This window comes from Chelonoidis abingdonii, chromosome 4, assembly GCF_003597395.2.
Source record: "Chelonoidis abingdonii isolate Lonesome George chromosome 4, CheloAbing_2.0, whole genome shotgun sequence".
In the NCBI taxonomy this organism is placed as follows: domain Eukaryota; kingdom Metazoa; phylum Chordata; order Testudines; family Testudinidae; genus Chelonoidis; species Chelonoidis abingdonii.
Genome location: NC_133772.1, coordinates 15,671,673 through 15,692,238, shown reverse-complemented (window position 1 = coordinate 15,692,238; position 20,566 = coordinate 15,671,673). Strand labels below are relative to the sequence as shown.

General features: G+C 46.5%; 2 protein-coding genes across 22 annotated transcripts in view; one reads left to right on the top strand and one right to left on the bottom strand.

Annotated features, from left to right (window-relative positions):
- NFASC (neurofascin) overlaps nt 1-11,314 on the top strand; it is a 198,440-nt gene extending 187,126 nt beyond the window's left edge. For all 19 annotated transcript variants that reach the window (XM_075064860.1, XM_075064861.1, XM_032792475.2 and 16 more), the window contains one exon: nt 7,021-11,314. In XM_075064860.1, coding sequence (XP_074920961.1) covers nt 7,021-7,249 — 229 coding nt within the window. In that variant the 3' untranslated portion in view covers nt 7,250-11,314. The remainder of the gene's footprint in view (nt 1-7,020) is intronic.
- RBBP5 (RB binding protein 5, histone lysine methyltransferase complex subunit) overlaps nt 1-20,566 on the bottom strand; it is a 187,613-nt gene that overhangs the window by 59,077 nt on the left and 107,970 nt on the right. The window contains exon 16 of one of the 3 annotated variants that reach the window (XR_012655709.1): nt 11,315-12,632. The exons of the other annotated variants lie outside the window; for them this stretch is intronic. The gene's annotated coding sequence lies outside the window, so the exon portion shown is untranslated. Of the gene's footprint in view, nt 1-11,314; nt 12,633-20,566 lie in introns of those variants that run through there. 3 annotated transcript variants of the gene reach the window in all.

Genomic DNA, 20,566 nt, shown 5'->3' with positions numbered 1-20,566 from the left:
CAGCCATTTGACACTTTGTTGCTCAATCTTTTTCTTAGCGTTAGCGAGCTATCTAAAAAAGAGATGTCCATATGCTGTTCAGATTAGCCCTCAGAGCCTGTAAGAACTCCATAATACATACAGGGCAATCTGTATGGATTCAGATGCCAGGCCTTACCCTAGAGGATCCCAACAAACTCCACTGAAATACGGCTAACAGACACTGCTCCAACAGCTGGGACCTACCCCACATCCTATCAGCCCCTCTCAAACTCAATGGCATCCTTGAAAGAACAGCAGCCAGGTCCCCATCCAGCCACAACAATACTTTAACAAGAGGCTAAATGAGTTTCTGTGGCTCTTTGCGTGTGGTATTGTCTTCATGGCTCCACATTGGTTTCCTCATTGCTTCCAAAGAAAGAAAAGAGGTAAAATTTCCAGCTCTTTAATTTTCTTGCCTTTTACAGTATTAGTAACTGGGATTTACAGCATGTCTGTAGCTTGCTTTCACATTATGATTTTCTTTTACTTAAGTAATTGCAGTGAACCTTTCCGTATAGGCTTGATCCAAAGCCCACTACAGTCAATGGGAATCTTTCCCCTGATTTAATGAGTTTTTAGATTAAGCCCTGTGCCATGGCACAATATTCCCAGCATCACTTGATAAACTGAAATACCAGAGATGGGAAGGACCTATTTAAAATGCAGAGTGAGCTATGATGCTTTAGGATCAAGCTGCCCAGGACTGTAGCGCCCCAGACAGATATATGAATAAAAGGCAAAATAATTGGATTCTTTTGGACAATCATGTTTGTGTCATTTAGTAGCAAGTTGCTAGAGTAATTATGTTCCAGACCTGGCTGTTTTTCCTCAAGAGGATGCCATGTGACCAGAGCTGTTTCGTTTTCTGCATGGCATATGCAAAGATACAGAATGCAAATAAACTCCCAGCAAAAACCCACATTGGTGGGCCAGACAAATAGAAACTCCTCCTCCAGACTCTCAATCCCATCCATGTTTGGGCTGTGGATTTAGAGCTCTCATGCCACGACACTGGAACGTCAATTTGCCTAGCCTGTCTTCTGTCGCTGCAGCCACAGTCTGTGCCCCCAATAGCAGAATGTTCTATGCATGCCTGCACTCTGACGCCAAGCCATCCGTCAAGCACGCCCTGGTGAGGTTCTGACAAGATAATCACATGGAAGGAACCTGCTTTGTCTATCACCTTTTGCCAGTGTTAAGAAGCCAGCCCAGATGGCTCAGTGGGACATAGCAGGACTGGAATACAATATGGTTTATTAGCCTGCAAACAGCCAGAGTGAATTTATTCACTCAGAGGCTGTTCTGCTGGTGGGAGATAGTTATTGTGATAAGGGTAAGTTCACCTTGACAGAACAACTTACGAAAGTTAATTGCAATTTATATTAACAACTGTAACTTATTTTCCATGCACTGTGTACAAGTCCGAGGACATCCCTGACCAGGACTTGAGAACAAAGGAGCAACCAGCAGCCCCTAGCGGTTCCATTTCAGGTTTCACCCTGGGCCCAGCACACACAGGATGGACTCTGGGAATTTCATCAATGTTATTGGAACGTGTGCAGTGCAGACATGATCCAAATAGCTGTACATCTCACTGTTGGGTCTTGGTCATTTAATCTAAATAGCCACTCAGTTACCTGGCACATATCCTTATAGGTCACTCCCTTAACAACTCATGTTCCTTTTTTTTTCTGTATGGGCATGCGCCCTATGGCACTTTGTGTAAGAGCAGGGGTTTGTCCTGGAGACTGAGGCCAAAATTTTCCTTATTTCCACCCCCAAGCCAGCTGCATTGCAGGGGTATTTATATAAAGCATTTATGAAACACTTGACTCTGGGGCACCGTGACTATTTAAAATGCTACCACCACCCACAGATGGAAGAGGAAAACCCAGCTCTTAGCTTGGCTGCCATCCTTCAACAAAAGGAACAGTTCTGTAGGGCTCCATTTATTGCCCAAGCACCGTCCAGGCAGCAGGACATTTGTCAGGACAATGGGAAGGGATCGGAAATGCCTCTTTATTGCTGATATGTGGTAGCCCCCACTACATGCTGGGTGCTTTCCAAATGCTTAAGGACAGCCCCTGTTCTGAAGAGCTTGCCATCAAAAGGCAGAGGTCAGAGGGAGGGAAACAACAGACAACTTAGATGCAGTTTATATATAAAAAACCAACAACATAGTCGGTTGTTTGTTGAGTGGGGGAGCGTTTGCTACCTCAGTGGAGGTATTTTTAAAGGGGGCTCTCTCCTTATAGTGTATCCTAGCGGTCACCTACCTCTCGGCGCTATCCAAGGGGTTTAATTGGGGCAGATTCTACCCCAGAGTTAAGTATTGACTTCTGCTCGGTCTTCACTACAAACGCTGCTGGCGCACTTGGTGTAGAAACTCACTCCAGCAATGGGAGGGGCTCTCCCATCGCTCTAACTAATCCTCCTTCCAAGAAGCAGTGGGTAGGTCGACAGAAGAATTCTTGCTTCGACCTAGCGCCATCTACACCTGGGGTTAGGTCAACTTAACTCCGTTGCTCAGGGGTGTGGATATTTCACACACCCCGAATGACACAGTTGGGTCAACCTAACTTTTTAGCATAGGCCTGGCCTGCGTTATGTCAGCTGGTAGAAGAAGGTGCCACTTAGCATATAAGCGTCAGAATCTGGCTTTAGATTAATATTGGTGTAAAGTTCTGTGCTGCTCAAATCACAGGCACCTTGGAAGTGTGAAGTAACATTACTAGCACAGTGTTAAGCATGCAGTGCAGAACTAGACATGACAATACTATCTTCTAGCTGGATTCTGTTCCAGAGAGTCAGGCCACAATGTCCCAAGGTTACAGAGAAGGCTGGGGGAAACAAGGCCTCCCTTAACCTGACAGAGAGGAAGGTGAACCTGAAGAATTGGTATGAAGTGTGGTTGGCTGATTAAGATTCAGAATGATTGTGATGTTAGGCTGAAGGAAAGTAACAAATAGAGTTTAAAAGGAGGACAGAATTTGAGCTGATGGGAGTTCATTGGTTTCCCTCCGCACCTCCACATAAGCATGTCCGATACGCGCTCATCATGCCCTCACATCCGTTATGCCCCGTGCATGCTTTCAAATCTCTGCAGCCTGTAATTACGAGATACTGTCACATCTCTCTATTCCACTGAAAGAGCAATGGTCACCCTGCTCAGAGGCTGAGCTGAGAGCCTGTTTTCGAAGTGGGAGACCATTATCTTTGGACAGCATTCTGTGCCAGTGCCTATGCCTCATTCTACCAAACGATTCCAGTGGAACTTAGTGCTGTGAAGGGGAAAGTTGGCTGGAGAGCTCAGGGAACCAGAGCCCTTCACCTGTAGGGCTCCAATTCACTTCCAGCCCAGACAGACAGACTGACAGACATGGTGCTCTCTGCCAGCTGTTCAGTGACCTACGTGTAATGAGTTCAGTAGGTCTTATTTCAGTTCCCAACAACAACGTGTTGATATCACAAGTACTGCCAGTCCGTCCACTGCAGCCAGTCTACAGCAGAGACCAAGAATGGAATGGGCCACAGAGATAGAACTGTCCTCCTATCCTTAGAGGAGCTCCCACTGGGCCTTTCTGGGAAGAGCCTGCAGTCCCTGGATCAGTGTGGGTCACCTTCAAGTTCCAGGGCCATCAGTGCACCACCTTTCACCAACATGACATTCAGCTGAAAAATCAAATTGATGAAAGGGGTGGAAAAAAACCAGGAGATTCACTTGGCTAAGCCTCAGCCAGCTTATTCTAGATGATGCCATGGACAGCAGTGACTGCAGGCCATCCAGTCGGCTCCCAGGACAGGAACACCCTGTAGCACATCTGCAAATAACTTGTTTTTTGACCATCTGATACTTTTTTTTTAAATTCAGTATTAACTTTTGAGGGGGAGCCAGTGAGGTTCAGCCAGCTAGGAACATAACACCAATTCCATTTGGTATAAAGAGGCAATTGGCCCCTCGAGGAATGCAGTGGTGTTTCAGCGCCTACCCCTTTAAATGCATACCTCATCATATCTCTCTCTGATCCAGCTCTTTCTGCTTCTCTCTGTTTTATTCCCATTCTTTCTTCTCCTTTCCACCTTGTCTATCCACATGGACCATGAAGGTCTCTTGAAAGGTAGGACCCATGTGCTGCCAGAAGTCCGGCACATTTAGCTTTTTCTTTGAGCCGTTTGTTTCTTTCATAGCTGAAATACTCCTTACCCTTTGCCCCTCTACCTAACATATTAAACAACAGTCATCTCCCTCACACCGAGATTTTGGGCATCTCATGTCCAGCAAGTTGCATTCCTCCTGAATAACGTTCAATGATTTGGGAGCACCTATCAGAACCAGTTAAATTCTAAGGGCCCAATCTGCAACCTACACTTATGTGACTAATCCTTATTCATGCAATAAATCCAACTAGCTTCAGTGGAACCAACTGCACAATTAAGGACTATTCACATGGGCAAGGGTTGGGGATTCAGGTTCTGAGGGAGATGAATTAAGAATCCTCAGGTCATCTGCTTGCATGATGCACCTCTGATGTATTGACCACAAGAGGCACTCAGTCTGTGCACTGTGTGGAGGAGCTGAGGGAGTGAAGACAACAAAACAACAAGCAAAAAGATATTAGGCTTAAACAATCAGTCGGTTATATATACTGAAATCCCACCTCTCCCTCTCTCTGACCCATGTCACTCGTGACGCTTCCCAAACAGTGCTGAACTGAGTGCTCTTATTTTCTCATCCATACATCCAAAACCATGAAAGGCCATTTTAACGGGATTAAGTAGCATTAACGTGCTAATGACTCTACACATCACCTTCCTAATGTACTAACAGGACATAATAGAACCAAGAGAGAAGCAAAGCCAGGCGGTGGGTTTGGAAAACTTCCTTGCTCTGGCGTCTGGCCCCGATAACACCACCTGAGGAAAACTTTTGATCCAGATCCATTTTTATCTGAACCCACCCCAAACCTTGGGAAAGGAGATTTCAGATCAACTGTTCTGGTTTTTGCCACTCTCTGCTTATGTTATTGGGCTTTCGAAAAGGCGGCACTGCTTGCAGATTTAAATTCTTAACAAAGAAGCTGCTTATAAAGCTACCATGTTAATTCTTAGCGTCATGCCAAGTTAACACAAGGCCACAAGCATTGCTTTCATTGTGCTACTGGATTTACAAAATATCAGAGGAGTAGCCGTGTTAGTCTGGATCTGTAAAAAGCAACAAGAGTCCTGTGGCACCTTATGGACTAACAGATGCATTGGAGCATAAGCTGACGAAGTGGGTATTCACCCACGAAAGCTTATGCTCCAATGCATCTGTTAGTCTATAAGGTGCCACAGGACTCTGTTGGATTTACAAAGTGCCGTTACAAGGTAATACGATAGAGAGCTGAAAAATGCTCTGTGGGACACCGAATCCCACCTACATTATAGGATGCTGAAACCATCACTTAAATGGCATGGGATAGATTAAATGACCTAATAGGTCATTCCCATTGCGAAGCAGCACTGTCAAATGCTACAACCTGAATCTAAATTATCAGGGGCAGGAATGAGAAGGAAAAGTGAAAATAGCCTTCAATGGTTTATTTCCCATCTCTGTATTGAAATGAGTGACCCGAGCTTTGCCCAACGCCTTACCTGCAGAGCAACCATTTATCGCTCAGTTGCTGCTTTGATGGCTGTAGAGCATTACAAAAGAGCCATGAAACAACCCGTCTTTGAGCTTATTTGCAACAAGTAAGGAAGGTGCATTGTTTCCACTGAGAGCACAATACCCAAAGCATAGCATAAATGCTGCTTTCAATGAGGTACTGCCTGAGTGTAGGAAAGCTACAGAAAATTCCTCACTTGTCTTTCAAATGCTGGATCATTTTTTAGATTGATGACTCAGCAAAAGCAGCCTTGAACCATTCCAATTTTTTCCCTAAATTTTAGCTAGACAAAGACCACACACACACAAAAGTAGGCCAAGAAATAGTGTTGCTTATTTTGTAACCAATTTGAAGCAGACGGTTCTAAGTTTGAGTCCTCAGCTGAAAAGACCCACTGAAAGAAAAATTAAATTTGACATCTAGGATTTCAGTAGAGGTAGCATCTCTACTGGACATATGAGATCAAATAAGGACACATTATTAACTGATATGAAAGGCATCTCTTTCCTATACTGCAGTCCACTCACGTATTATTCATGTGTATGAGACACATGTCCTTACTATACAGGGGAAATGCAACTTTTTTCCTGATTTTTGTGAGATACATCTCTGAAAAGTGTTTTTTCTATGGGTTTGCTTAATCTTTCTGGTAGAAAACAATATAGTTTCATAGTGTAAAATGTCAGAAGTGTTAAGGATGAAGACTCAAACAGATGAGATGAAATGACTGAAAATAAACTCCGAGAAGTGAATTTCCGCAGGTACTTGAGAGATGCACAGATTTTGGCATCCTCCCCATAATCCCCCCTGCAGTACTTTTCAAAAACAACCACCCCCAATTGCATGTGGGCGTGGCTATCTAAAGGACAGATTATGTCTGTGCAAGAGAATCTGAAAGTGAAACTCACTAGACAGAAAAGTGGAACCAACTATTTTATTGTCCAAGGATAACTGAAATACAAAAAGTAAATAGAGAGGATAAACAAAAGGAAAAAAATTGTAATATTCTTCCTGATCAACTGAGCAAAGGATTATCTATAAACTAGGTAAGGACATTTGTTTTCCTTAAAAAATAAATATGAGGCTGGGTTTTCAAAAAAGTCAAGTGTGCAAACTGCACATGCAGCTGCGTGCCTAATATAAGGCAGCAATTACTGCAGCTGCATTTGCATAGCAGGGGAATTGTGACTAGCCGTTTGCAGTTACAGCTCCCTGATTCGTTTGCACATTTGAATCTTGTAAGCAAACACACTGGATTTTATTTGAGAAACCCAGCCCCCTGTTTTTAACAGTGTCCCTTAAACGCCACACTGTCAATTCTTACTGTGTGTGTCTGTCTTCTGCCACCCAGCGATGAAGACAACAAGGAACCACCAGGCAGCCACACCTCCTTGGACGGCACCATAAAGCAGGAAAGCGATGATAGCCTGGTGGATTATGGAGAGGGGGGCGAAGGGCAGTTCAATGAGGATGGCTCCTTTATCGGCCAGTACACAGTCAAGAAGGACAAGGACGAGACAGAAGGCAATGAGAGTTCGGAAGCCACATCCCCCGTCAATGCTATCTACTCCCTGGCGTAGCAAAATACATTGAAACCACAACGACAAATATATACATAGCCGATGGGGGTAAAACCGCCACCACCAACGGGAACCCGAGTATGAAAAAAAAAAAAAAACAACAACGAAAAAAGATCAAACAAAAACAGAACAGTCCAGGTGGTCACCCAATGCCATCCTATCCTTAGCAAACAAGCAAATGGCAAGGATTCATGGGGTGCTAACGTGTTGTAGCTGTAGCTGAAATCTGAGCTGAACCAAAGGGGCCAGAGGAAGAGCAGGACGCACAGGTTCTACACCCTGGGCTTCAGAACTTGGAAAGCCAACCCCTCCCCAGTCTTCTCTTTTAGATAACGCAGCACTCTCTTTGGTTAATCATTTACCCTGCTGAGGTTTCTGGTTTTTTCCTTTTTGGGGGTTCAAAGTTATTTTTCTTGGAGAAAGGTCCCAAATCAGAGAAAGGGGGATGGGGTAAGGAATGAGGATACAAGGCCTATGCAGGTTAACAGCAGCATGAGACCACACAAGGAAGCAGGAGGGGTCAGATCAGCTAGGAATAGAAACAACATGGTACTGTATTAATGGGATGTTCTCCGACACTGTATTTGAGATGGACGCCTTTACAGCCAACACCTCGCTCATAATACCTCCAAAACAAGTCAACACCATAAAGGCCCTTCGTGTAAAGTGAAGCAGCATTGCACTGGGCCCCGGGGAAGACTATGCCCATGAGGTTTTCATTGGTGCGGTTGGATTTGTGTTATACCTCTTATTAATGCTAAACATCCACACTGGGTTCTGTCACCAAGGAACCAATGGGTGAGATTTCCCTGCATCCATGCTACTTAGCAACAGTTTTTTTTAAAAGGGATGTTGGGGAAGAAATGTAGGACTTGATTAAAGACAGACAGATGCAGCTCACCTTCTGACTCCAGGCGACTGCTCAGCCACTGGATAATTATGTGGAAGACTCTTATTTTATTCTTTATTTTGTAAGAGAAAAATATAGCCCCACAAACCTCTCTACTTTTAAGGAAAAACCCAAAAATCAGTGGGAAGCAAAGAGGAAGGATCAGTATTAACAGGAAAAAGGGACTAAGAGTTGATAACATATATCCAGTCATGAAAAGATGGCACCTAACAGCCAGGGGGCGGGTAAAAGAACAAATTGTATTAAACCAGCATTGCAGCTGCTGCTAAGCTCCTTGAAAGTTTCAGGGATGCCCAGGCCTGTAAATGGCAAAGATGCAGGACACGGGATCTCCTTCCACATTATTCTGATCAATAGAGTGTCATTCAATTTGTTCTCAGTTAAATCTCCTCTTAGCCTGGTGCAGCGGCCTTTTCCCCTCCGATCAATCACCCCACAAGAGAAATTTCCATGTGCTTAAGGCTGCATGTGGAACACTCATCCGTTTTGTTATTTACATATCAAGACAACTCAGTTCAGCTAACTTGCTAACATGCTGTAATAACATGTCTTTATAGGAAGTTCTATCATTACAATGCTCTTCCATATGCCTGATACAGCTTCAAACTTCCCTGAAGTTTAATAAACTTAAGAATATTCACCCTCAGCTTAAGCCCCTGACGTGAGTCTGTCAGTCCACTAGGAATAAGGATGCCTGTGCAGCCCTTCCAGCTGAGAAAGCATGGATCAGTGTAGAAGATAGAGTTTTATAATAGCCTGTACTTAGCGGCAAATGCCGTGTGTCTTCTCCCCATCTCGTGCACTTTTGAAACCAAAGGTACCTTTGCTGAGAGAGATCAGAGGACTTCAGACAGTTTCACACTTATATAATGTTAAGCAGAGTTTTTGTTTTTTAACTGAAAAAGATGGTTCTGTTGCACATAGTGGACTAAATGCAGTAGGATTCATACAATTGTTTTAGTTTTCAAGCTTCTTTGCTACAAAGACATCTTGCTAACAAAGATGTTTCTTCTAAAAGGGATAGATTATAGACACAACATTTGCCACATTCCCTAAAGCTGCCATGATATTTAACAGCTCAACTATTTTGCATTTCTAAGAAAGAAACCCAGACTAGATCCATTCCTGTGCAACACACTCAGTCAAATCAAGCAAAGAAACAGGATGGAGCGTTTAGGTGTGGCAAAGAAGTTGGATGCACCATGTGAATCAGAGTGGATCACAGACTGCTGATAAAGGACTGCCAAAGCTGCCTCTTACGCATAGGGTTACTCCTGCTAACATGGTCTAAGCCACAAAGGAAATCACCTGCCACGGTAGTTCACTTTTTCCTTTAGAGGGAGAAAAATCGTAACCATCACTCTGTTACTGTCAATGTAAATGCATTATACCCACAGGCTTATTTCTAATGGACTCAGCTGGCATTGTTCCATAGCCAAGGGAGACCCATAACCACTCACTTCCAGGGAAGAAAGCAGTCACCTCCGAACAGTTTATAACACACTAAGCCAAATTTCAAATAGTGCTGAGTTTAAGAGGGCATGTGGTGTACACGTCTGGGATCATAATTTAAAGTGATGCTGTACACACAGGCCAAATCACCGGTGTAACAGCCTCCCTACCCGCCCACCCAGGGTCACCACAGGGAATGTACCTAGGAACCACCAAAAGCCTATGCCTGTCATTTGATCTGAAGGAGTGCCTCCATTGATGGGTAGCAATAGGAAGTTCTTATCCTCCCTCTGAACCAGCCACTAGAGGGGGATGAGAAACAATTAGCCACCGTATTACACCTGCACCCCTATGGAGTTACAAGGGTGTTATTGAGAGCAGCTTGCTTGTGATTCACACCCACTATGTTCTGTCCCTGTGAATCACTTTACTGAGCCACCTACATAGCATCTGTTTGGAAAAGGAAAGAAGTGTTTTGCTTTATGGCTATTTCACATATTGCTCACTACAGCCTCCATAACATTCCTAGATCAGCAGAGACTAGAGATGGTTACCTCAAAAATACCAGATGAGTTAGGTTCCTGACACCGTTCTTTTGTGGTTGCTTCTTGAGTAACCACAAAAGAAAAAAATATGTAGGAGGAAATGGACAGAATGTATCCCTGGTTTAACTCCACTGAAGTCAATGTTACCTCCAGAAATTGATCTGAATCTAAAAAAGAAAGCCAAGCACAGAGCACATATCCTTTATGGAGAAGTCCTGTATGATTTACTAAGGGTGAAAATAAGGGTCTATAGAAATTGAGTAGAGTTCTCTGGAAATGAAAAAGCTATAGGATGTAGTATAACATTTGTATGGGGTTGGGTTTTTTTTTGTTTGTTTTTTATTTTTGTTTGTTTTGTTTTGTTTTTTGGAAGCAGCCTCTAAAGCAGGGGTTCTCAACCTTTTTCTTTCTGAGGCCCCTCCCAAAACTTTATCAAAACACGGCCCAGCTGTGCCACAGCTGTTTTTCTTCATATAAAAGCCAGGGCTGGCATAGCAAGCTGGGCAATTGCCTGGGGACCCACACCATGGAGGAGACCCACAAAGCTAAGCTGCGCAGGCTTTGGCTTCAGCCCTGGCTGCAGTCCTGTGCAGTGGGGCTTTGGTTTTCTGCCCTGGGCTTCAGCAAATCTAACACCAGCCATGCTTGGCGGACCACCTGAAACCTGCCCGTGGCCTGCCAGGGGGGCCCAGACCCTGGCTGAGAACTACTGCTCTAGAGTTTTGCAGCAGGCACACGTAACTCTCTGTTAATTCTATGGGGAGGTTTACAAACCTACTCAGAGCATAACATTTCCTATTATATTCCATAGGTCTTTTCCATAAAGGTTTATTAGGTGTTTCCCCATAGTTGTCGTTACTAGTAGCTAACTCACGGCCTGCAAAGCCATCTGACTGAAGGCTAATTAGAATTTTGGTAGCTAAATTAATACATGTGCATGACTTCCACCAGATCGTACTGTAAAATCACCACAGTGGCCCTAGAGCTATTAACAATGCCTGCATCAAATATGTTTTTAGTTGGGTAGATGATAAGCCATTAAGATGGCCTATGGAGCTGTACTGCAGGAGACATACTGCAGGAAACAGTCATGCTCTGTCTTCCCCGACATGGACTGGATGAGCTAATAGCTCTTGTTCATCTAGAATACCTGGCTGTCCAAAGCAAACAATCCAGATTCTCTCTCTTTTGCCCTCGTGGGGGACTCATCCAAGTCACCGGGCTGGTCCGTGCACCATCGCCTCAAGTAGGCAGAGCCCATCAGCTAGGGAGCACTGGCAGGTGCCCAGGGCATATGCTGCAGTGTGCAGCCAGAGGGGCATGCTGTTCCCATTCTAAAGGTCAACCAAGCACCCCACCATGTGGTGTGTCTGACCAACTGAGCCATCCCACCTATGATGCCAAAAGGGTATAGAAAGAACATACATGTAAACTGGCATCGCACCGTCCACTCCTCTAAGCATGCCCTCTGCTGGTGAAAACAGCGTTTCCCCTAAACAATCTGGTTCTACATCCAGACGCAGGCAGTGCTTTCAACTGCCCTGTCACTCAAGCCCTGTCCTGCTTGAAACTGGCAGCTCTTTCATTAAAATTTGCAATTGGGGGAAGACATGAGGAACTAGAGAAGGGCCTGAACCAAAATCTCAGATCTGAGCACACAGAAACCTGGAAAAAGTCCAGATCTATATTCAAATTTAGCAAGTCTGGACCCACTTCTGTAACAAGGCAAACTAAAACCAGATATATGCTTGGGGAAGCTTAGCTATACACTCCATTGCTAAGGCCCCATTGTACCCAAAGCCAGGGGGAAAGCTCTGTCACTGTTTGAAATGTGATGTTATGAGAGTAAGCTGCTGTTCCTTCTCCAGCAGATCCAGTGTGCATAAACCATGGGAGAGAAACGGGAGCTACATACGCATGATATTGAGGCTGCTCCTAATTTTCCTTAGAGACAGTAAATATAGGAGTTGGATCGATTGTGTTATGAAATGACAGTTCATACTCTTGAAATCCTCTTTCAGAAATGCTATTGAAGTCTAAATTGCCTGGAAATTACCTAGGTCATCCTACTCTTCACACCCACACATTTCCCCCCTTCCCGTATTTCCACCCTGCAAAAAACGACCTGGAGGTCAACTGGTCTACTAAGTTTCTGACCCCAGAGATTGAGCGGCACATTATGAATTGTGTTTAAGTGACTAAACAAGATGCAACCCATTACTTGTCAGAGACATCCTGCTGTAGATATTTGGGGGGGACAGATAAGAAGGTGGGGGAAGCATTATTGACCTTCATTAGGATTTTGTCTCTTGTTACATGCTTTACCTGACCAGCAGCACTCAGTCAATCCATCGTGGCCTTTTCCCATCCACGCTAGCAGCTGTCCTGACCGAGGAAGAATTCTGAAGCACTGAATTCATTTCCGGGAACGTAGCCAGATGCAAAGGGCATGTCCTAGCACAGCAGTGATTGCCACCTGTAACAATGTGCATTGTACCAGGTTAATTCTGTACTAGCAGCAAAAGATTTCAGTGAAGCAATAAAAAAATAAAACTTGTACAAATGAAGAACATGTTGTGTTTCGTGCACTACAACAACCCATTTTATTAAAGGAAACAATAACGCTTTTCCAATTCCTAAAAACTCCACTATATCAGTGGCTTTCCCTTTGCCCAGCAATGCCCATCTCTCCACGTGTTCTTTTCAAGTGGGCATCGTTCTCAGATTGTGATGTCAATTGCAGTCCAAACCCATGTCGAATCTGCAAAACAGGTTTTTTCCTTTGCACAACAGGAGTTTTAAGCATTCATTTCCAGAGCTTGTGTTGGAAAGAAAACATTGGACTATGGTTTTCAGTTTTGTTTGGTTTTTCATTTGTAAATATTTAACCCCCATCTCTGTCTAAAACCTCCTGGTTGTTCTAATACATTCTATGTATTTATTTGCCTTTTTAAAAAAGAAAACACAATTCTTTTGTGTTAATCTACTCCCCTCCCCCCCCTCCCGTGATAAATGCATATCTGAGGCTATAAAGAAAGGCTTACGGCAAGATGATTTATGGACTATAGAGAAATGTTTAATATATGGATTTATGAACTGACTGCATGAGCAATGAAAAAGGCCAAAATATTCAGTTATCTTTAGGGGGGTGGTAAAAATCACTGTAAAAAACTGATTTTTTTGTATAGAGAACACTAAACATATAATAAAAACATTATTCAAAACTGAAGCTAAGCCTGAGATTTGTTTCCATCCCACTCCAAAGGGGAAACAGAGCCCCCATTATGGTTCAGATGTTGCTCAGTAAGGGTCAGATTGTTACCTGGGGTGGGGGAATATGTGTAAGAGAGCATCAAGTGCCCTTATGCCCCTGCACTCTCTACCTTTATTACCGGTAATAAGAATAATACCACCTAGCTCTTCTGTAGTGCTTTTCATCAGTAGAACTCAAACTGTTTTACAAAGCAGGTTGGTGTCATTAGCCCCAGTCTCCAGAAGGAGAAACTGAGGCATGGTGCAGAGAAGTGATTTGCCCAAAACTATGCAGCTGGTCGGTAATGGATCTGAGAATAGAATCCAGATCCTCATGAGGCTCAATCCCGTGCTCATTCTAGTAGGCCACACTGCGTACTAGAGTGGATGCACGCTCCACAGGGCCACTTCTCTCCTTCCCAAGTGAAGAGAGCAAGCAAGCACAGGGAAAACTCCACCCCCACAATGTTCCAGCTGGGCTGGCATGGTAGGGAAAGCAATCTGTGCTAAGCAGAGAGATAGCACAGGGTACTTCCCCCCATACAGCAAGGAGAAACCAGGGATGAAGTAACACTTCTGAATTGCACGGGGTGATATACTCACGCTGGCTCGGATCAAGCTAGTATACTAAAACCAGAATGTAGCCACAGCGGGTGAGCAGCAGGAGAGGCTAGCCACCCTGAGTATATGCCTAGCATCTTGGAAAGGGATGCACTGGAAGAAGCTAGCCTCTCTACCTTTGAGCTATTGCACTAAAGGTACCGTAGCCACGGCAGTGCGAGGAGTATGGGGATGTCTCCTTCAGCTAGGCACCCCCGGATTGACTTGCAGACATACCCATAATCTGCTCTTTGGACGGTGCAACATGACAAAGCTGAAACTGCACTTTAAAGACGGAACTGCACCACTCCTCGTCCTATTGACTAGTGCCTCATCTTACGGGCAGTTCCAGGGATTCCAGCAGGAGCTGGAATCCTGCTCAGCAGGAGCGAAGGGGGCCTAGCTGGACCCTACATTACTAGAGCAGGCGAACTGTTCTATTTGATGAGGCAGGTGACTATATTACCATAGCCATGCGTCTTTGGTGGATTTGGGGGCACCACACCAGAGGCAGTTGAGATTCCATCAGCCAAGAACATCTGCTGCTGTAACCCACTGTGCCAGGCACTGAAGCCGTGACCAAAACAATGTGATGCACTGCTGGCTGAAGACCCCTCTTAGTCCCTTTAATGCCTAGGTCACTGCTGTGCCTGAGAATGAAACGCGTAACCGGAAGCACACGGGAAGCTCCATGTCACGTTGTGTGGCTTGTTATGTTATGTGGACAATCTGAAGGACCATCGGTGCCGTCCTTGTGTTGAAGAGCAGCACGGCTACAGATAGACAAACCTCATGCTCACACCGAAAGCTCACATCCAGGGGTGCTGCAGTACAGGTCTAGCAACAATGCTCCCTGCCCTTCTCCCATGTCAAGGTGGCATTTACAGGATGCTTTCCCTTCTCTGACAGACGAAAGTTACAGTACAAGGAAGTCATTGATGATCCACAACTGAACGGATTACCCCTGGAGATATTAGCTACTCGGAGAGCAGGACCCAGGGGATGGTAAATCTGTATAGGCACCAGGGAGGGCTTGGATTAATTCCACCTCCCATCTGACCTTCCAGAAAATTACTTTAAGAGATGCTGAGAAACTAACAGATTAGAAGGATCCCAGTCCTTTTGAGAACGGGCATTCGCCACAGTGCTGCTCTCTTCAAATTCTTTCACGTGCAGCTGTTGCAGCCCTTGGGCAATTTCCTTTTGCTTGAACGGGCTATTAGCTGCCCACTGACAGTAGTTTTGGAGAAAAGGACAATACACTCCAGGTTACTGAGAAGATAGTAGAATGGGGCTCTTTATCCAGATTGCCGGGCTCAATCACTTTCAGAGAGTCAGAGCTTTCCCCGGCACTCATGAGAGGAGCGTCCATAGGCTAAAGCCCAGGGGTGCTGTCCCTTGATTTGAGTTCAGGAGCAGGGATGAGGGGAGGTCTAGGAGGCCCCGTAAGAACTCTGTTGCACCAGCTTGGTCTATATTGGGGGATTTGCCCCACTTCCCACCACCAGGGTAGCTGCAAATCTCTAACATGGACAGACAAAGATTGCATTTTGCACTGGTTCCACGCACCCTGATTTCAAGATGCGAGCATCACTGGTACAAATAGCAACTTTGCGGTGAGGGCCCCCCGCTGCCGAAGACCCCAATCCCCCTGAATCCTCTGGGTGGCCTTGGCAAGGCCGCCCAGAGGATTAGGGGGACTGGGGTCTTCGGCAGCGGGGGGCCCTCACCACCAAATTGCCGCCGAAGACCCCGCACTTCAGTGGTGGATCCCGGGGTGGAAGGACCCCCTGTCCCCGAATTGCCGAATACCCAGAGCGGAAGAAGCTCTGGGCAGGGGCGGCTCCAGGCACCAGCACGCCAAGTGCAGGGGGTGCTCTGCCGGTCACTACGAGGGCGGCAGGCAGGTTGCCTTCAGCGGCATGCCCGCGGACGGTCTGCTGGTCCCGCGGCTTCGGTGGACCTCCCGCAGGCGTGCCGCTGAATCCACTGGACCGGGGACCTCCTGCAGGCAAGCCGCCAAAGGCAGCCTGCCTGCCATGCTTGGGGCGGCAAAATACCTAGAGCCACCCCTGGCTCCGGGGACTCAGGCCCCGCGAGAGTTTTCCGGGGTCCCAGGAGCGAGTGAAGGACCCTGCTCCAGGGGCCTCGAAAAACTCTCATGGGGGCCCCTGCAGGGCCTGGGGCAAATTGCCCCACTTGCCTCCCCCTCTGGGTGGCACTGATAGCTGTGCCAACAGCTGGAATCCCTAGTACAACCAAGGCCTCAGGCAAGTTTGCAAACTGCACCTCACCCAGAGGCTTGACGAGTGCCTCTGTCCCTGGACTGCAAAAGCTTTTCCTGTGCTGTCTGTTTTAATAGATTTGTTGGTATTTTTGGTTTAAATGGAAGGAAAAACCTCAGCCCTGTTCTCGGGGGACAGACATCTCCACTTCAGCAACCACCACAGCTAAGCCCCTCTGCTGGGCTCAGAAGAGGCCAAGGAATGAATGGGCCATGGAAATTTAACTCTCCATTCACCCCTGGGGTGGTGGGTCTCTTCAGGACAGCGGTGAGGCACATGGCCAGGGTGGTGCAGTGCAGGGGAACCTGCTCTGCAGCTCCCAAAGCTGGAATGGTTCTGTAGATTAAAAAAAAAAACACTGTGCTCTTATGTGCAGGGCCCAGCACAATGGGACCCCACTCTCAGCTGGGACTTTAAGCACTACCACAATATAAATAATAATACAATAACTTCAGTCCCCAGGGTTACCAAGCCAGCTTCCAGCCTGTCTCAGTTTCATGCTCAATCATAGCAACAGGAAAGGAAACATCCATTGCTCCTACAGTCACCTCTGTCCCTCATTAAGGGCCCAGTTCCCTAGTCCCCAGTAAAGACGCCCACTGAAGTCACCTATTGTAGGACTGAGCTCTGGCTGGTTTGTCTGATAAAGGTAGAGGAGGGAGGACTGACTATTCTGCGTGTGTGGTTACTATCCATCAAGACACGGAAGGGTCTGTCAATCAGGTGGCCAAAGGCAGAGTCTTTTCTTTGAGCAGAAATCACTGCACAATATTTATTTGCACAGTGTGGACAATAAAAGGTCTTATTTATGGTGCTCGAGTCCCACCAGCATGGTAAGAATATGTATACCTTGTATGTTATGCTAGCAGCATGAGCATCAGAATTCCCGGCTTTCATAACTAGCTTATGAAATATTATTGTTGGTAAAACTTGGCAGAGAAGACAGATCCAGAAAAAAACATACACATACATAAAACAAAATGGCACGACAACATTTCCTCATTGTATGTATCCTGGAGAAAGTGCTCCCTGTACTTGTGCAAACATGGGCAGTGCTTGATTTTCTGAAAGATTTGTGCCATAAATCAGAGGGAAGGATCAAGCCCTAGAACAATAAACCACTGATGGATACATAGGAAGATGCTTGCCCAACTTACAGCAGTTTTTGTTTTCAAAGTTTTAACAATTTCCAAATGCTACAGTCCTGCATTATATGGAACGAGAGCCTACAAAATTCAAGGCCAGGTCCTCCGCTGGTGTACATGGGTGTGGTTTCGCTGCTTTCAGTGACTTTCTCCAGGATAGGCAGTGATTTTTATGGAGCTGCTCCCAGCAGAGGACAGGGGCCTGAATTCCTCAGGTAGCCAGTCCAAAAAATGCGAGATTATAGCATTTTGAAGATAAAACTATACGAAGCATGGTGAGAACAAAGCAGGAGGCTTTTATCAAAAAACTTTCCCATCATCGTTAATTGTCCTAATCACTCCTTCCTGTCCTAAACGGGTAGGAATACTAGAAGTTTAACAGGCATAGTCATCATATTGAAACAGACCAATCTAGGTGTCTGCCATCTTTTCTCTGGTAAGAAGTCTCAGGTCAGTGCCAAATGCAATGTGGCTACCAGTATTTATGGAATAACTTGCCACAAGGGGAAATTACTTCCTAATCCAAGTAGGTGAATATTTAGGCCCTGAAGTATGAGGATTAAAAGGCTCTCTCATTTTATCCCAATTGGGTATGTATTTCATAGCGGGGCATTTCCTCACATTTGTGTGCTTGTCTTTAGTTCCTTAACATTAATTTAATATTTTTGTAATATTTGAATATCTATAATATCCACCCCCCTCATGGACAAACATTCACAGATCCTGGGGGTTTTTTGCACGCACATACAGTAGTGCATTCGTGTTTAGGGGGTGTGGGTTCTCAGACTAAATGTTCTGTCAGCTTTTCATACCATATCCATCCAAACAAGAATGCAAGTTCCTCAGGGAACATCTCACTTCGCATTTGTAAAGTGACACACACTCTTTTGGCCCCTTATAAACAATGAGTAATAGTTTGGGCATTACTGTGTAAAAGACAGTGGATCCTTTTAGGAGCTCTGTGGCTTGCTCAACTATTCACTGAAATGGATTTGATCAGGCCGTTTAGAAGGCTCAGTCCATCCTTTGTTATCCACTAAACTGGCCCCTGTTGTTTTCCAGGCAAAGCAGCGCACACGCTGGCCAAGACTGTCAAGTGACTACACTGACTCAGGCACCTCTATTTTCAGAAGCACCATAAAGGGCCCTATTTACAGTGGACAGGAGCTCAGAGGCACATGCTACCCGCTCTTGTGGCCCCAGCTCCCCAGGAGCCAGTGGGATTGGCTGCCCTGGCCCAGGGAGGTGGGGCTGGAAGTTCCTCCCAAAGGCGACATGTGGGGCAATCATGTAACCCCCAGTCTACATCTTGCCCCCCTCCCAGTATCAGGAGCAGGACCAGCGCCAGGGTTTCTGGCACCCTAGGCGCCGCGCCATTTCGCCGCCCCACGTGCAGGTCTCGCGGCTCTGGTGGAGCTGCCGCAGGCATGCCTGCGGCAGGTCCACCGGAGCCGCGGGACCAGCGGACCGTCCGCAGAAATGCCTGCGGCAAGTCCACGGGAGCCGCGAGACCAGTAGACCCTCCGCAGGTACGACTGCGGCAGCTCCACCGGAGCCGCCTGCCACCCCCCCGGCAAAATGCCGCTCCCCCATAATGCTGGCGCCCTAGGTGACTGCCTAAGTCGCCTAAATGAAAGTGCCAGCCCTGATCAGGAGTCATGAGGAGGACGAAACTCGGGCATGTCAGCAAACATATGGAAGAGACAAAAGACTCAGGGTTTAAACTGGCTCCCTCCTCCTCCCACACATCAGTCTCTGGGCCCAGGTCTGGCAGATGAGGGGGCGAGCAACGCCTCATCTCCCTCTTGGCCAACACAGTGTTTTTCATCCGTCCCTGCCTTGCCTCCCTGGCGATCTGCAGTGCTCTTAGCAGCAGATCCCTGGTGCAAAGCCTTGAAGGGGTTGGGGGGGGGAAGAGATTATGGGGAGGTGGAGAACTCCATGAACAGAAGAGCCTATTTGGCTAATGAAGCTGTAATTGCTCCGAATCTCGCTAATAGGATGAAAGTATTAGACTCTGTAGAACCTCTCATTCCCTCTGCGGCTGCAGTGGATTTTATCCCCACAAACACCTGAACTCTTCCCTTCGCTCTCCACAATCCAGTATCTGAAATACTTGCAGTAGGTATCCTGATAACCCAGTGCTGTAGAAATGTAGCTGGACTGGAAGGATCGACTGATCAGCCCAGCTCCCCAAACCCTTTTGGATTTGTGAGGGAGAAGGGAAAGGAATAGGGGGTCCCTCAGCCCTGGACTGCCAAAGCGGAAATGGAATAAAAGCCTGGGAAACCCCAGAATGCCTCATAAGCACCAGTTTGCACCATCTGACAGCGGTGTTTAAAGTGGCCTGGAAGAGTGTCTATCAAAATCTGAGAGCAGCAGCTTTGGTAAGATCCTGTTTAAAGTGCATCTCTCAGGTACTCAGCCCTGTTCATTTAGTTGTTGAATCGCTTATTTTGCAGGGTCTGCTGCAACCCCTGGCAGAGCATAAGGGCAGGGCGCTTAGCGACGCTCTTTACCGTGGCTCAGAAAACACAATCTGTCTGCACTCCTCCCACCATCTGTTCCAGTACGGCAGCATCCACATAAGAGAACTGGGGCACTGGCAACACCACAAAGCCAGCCAGCCAGGCCCACGTGGGGTGTTCCTGACAGGGTGGGCCGCACCTCCTGGACCTCTGATTGACCCTCTTCCCCCATGCCAGGTGGGGTGAACCGGTCCTACGGGTGCACCAAAGTGCTACAAATCAATGTCACATTTGAGGGGGCCCAGACTCTGACGGTACATCCACACTGCCAAAAAAACCAAAAAAAACCCACGGGAGCAAGTCTCAGAACCTGAGTCAAAGGATTCTGGCTCGTACTGCAGGGCTAAAAGTGGCAGGGTAGGCATTCCCACTCGGGCTGGAGCCCAGGCTCTGAGACCCAGATCGGGGGCGGGGGGTCTCACAGTCCAAATTCCAGCCTTAGCCCAATCATCTACACAGCTCTTTTTAGGCCTGTAGCACGAGCCCCGTGAGCCTGAATCACCTGACTCCAGCTGCGGCAGGGGGATTTCTGTTGTGCTGACGTACCCTCGGTGTAGATGGGCGGAAGAGACAACTGCAGACTGAACCCAGGGTTTCTCT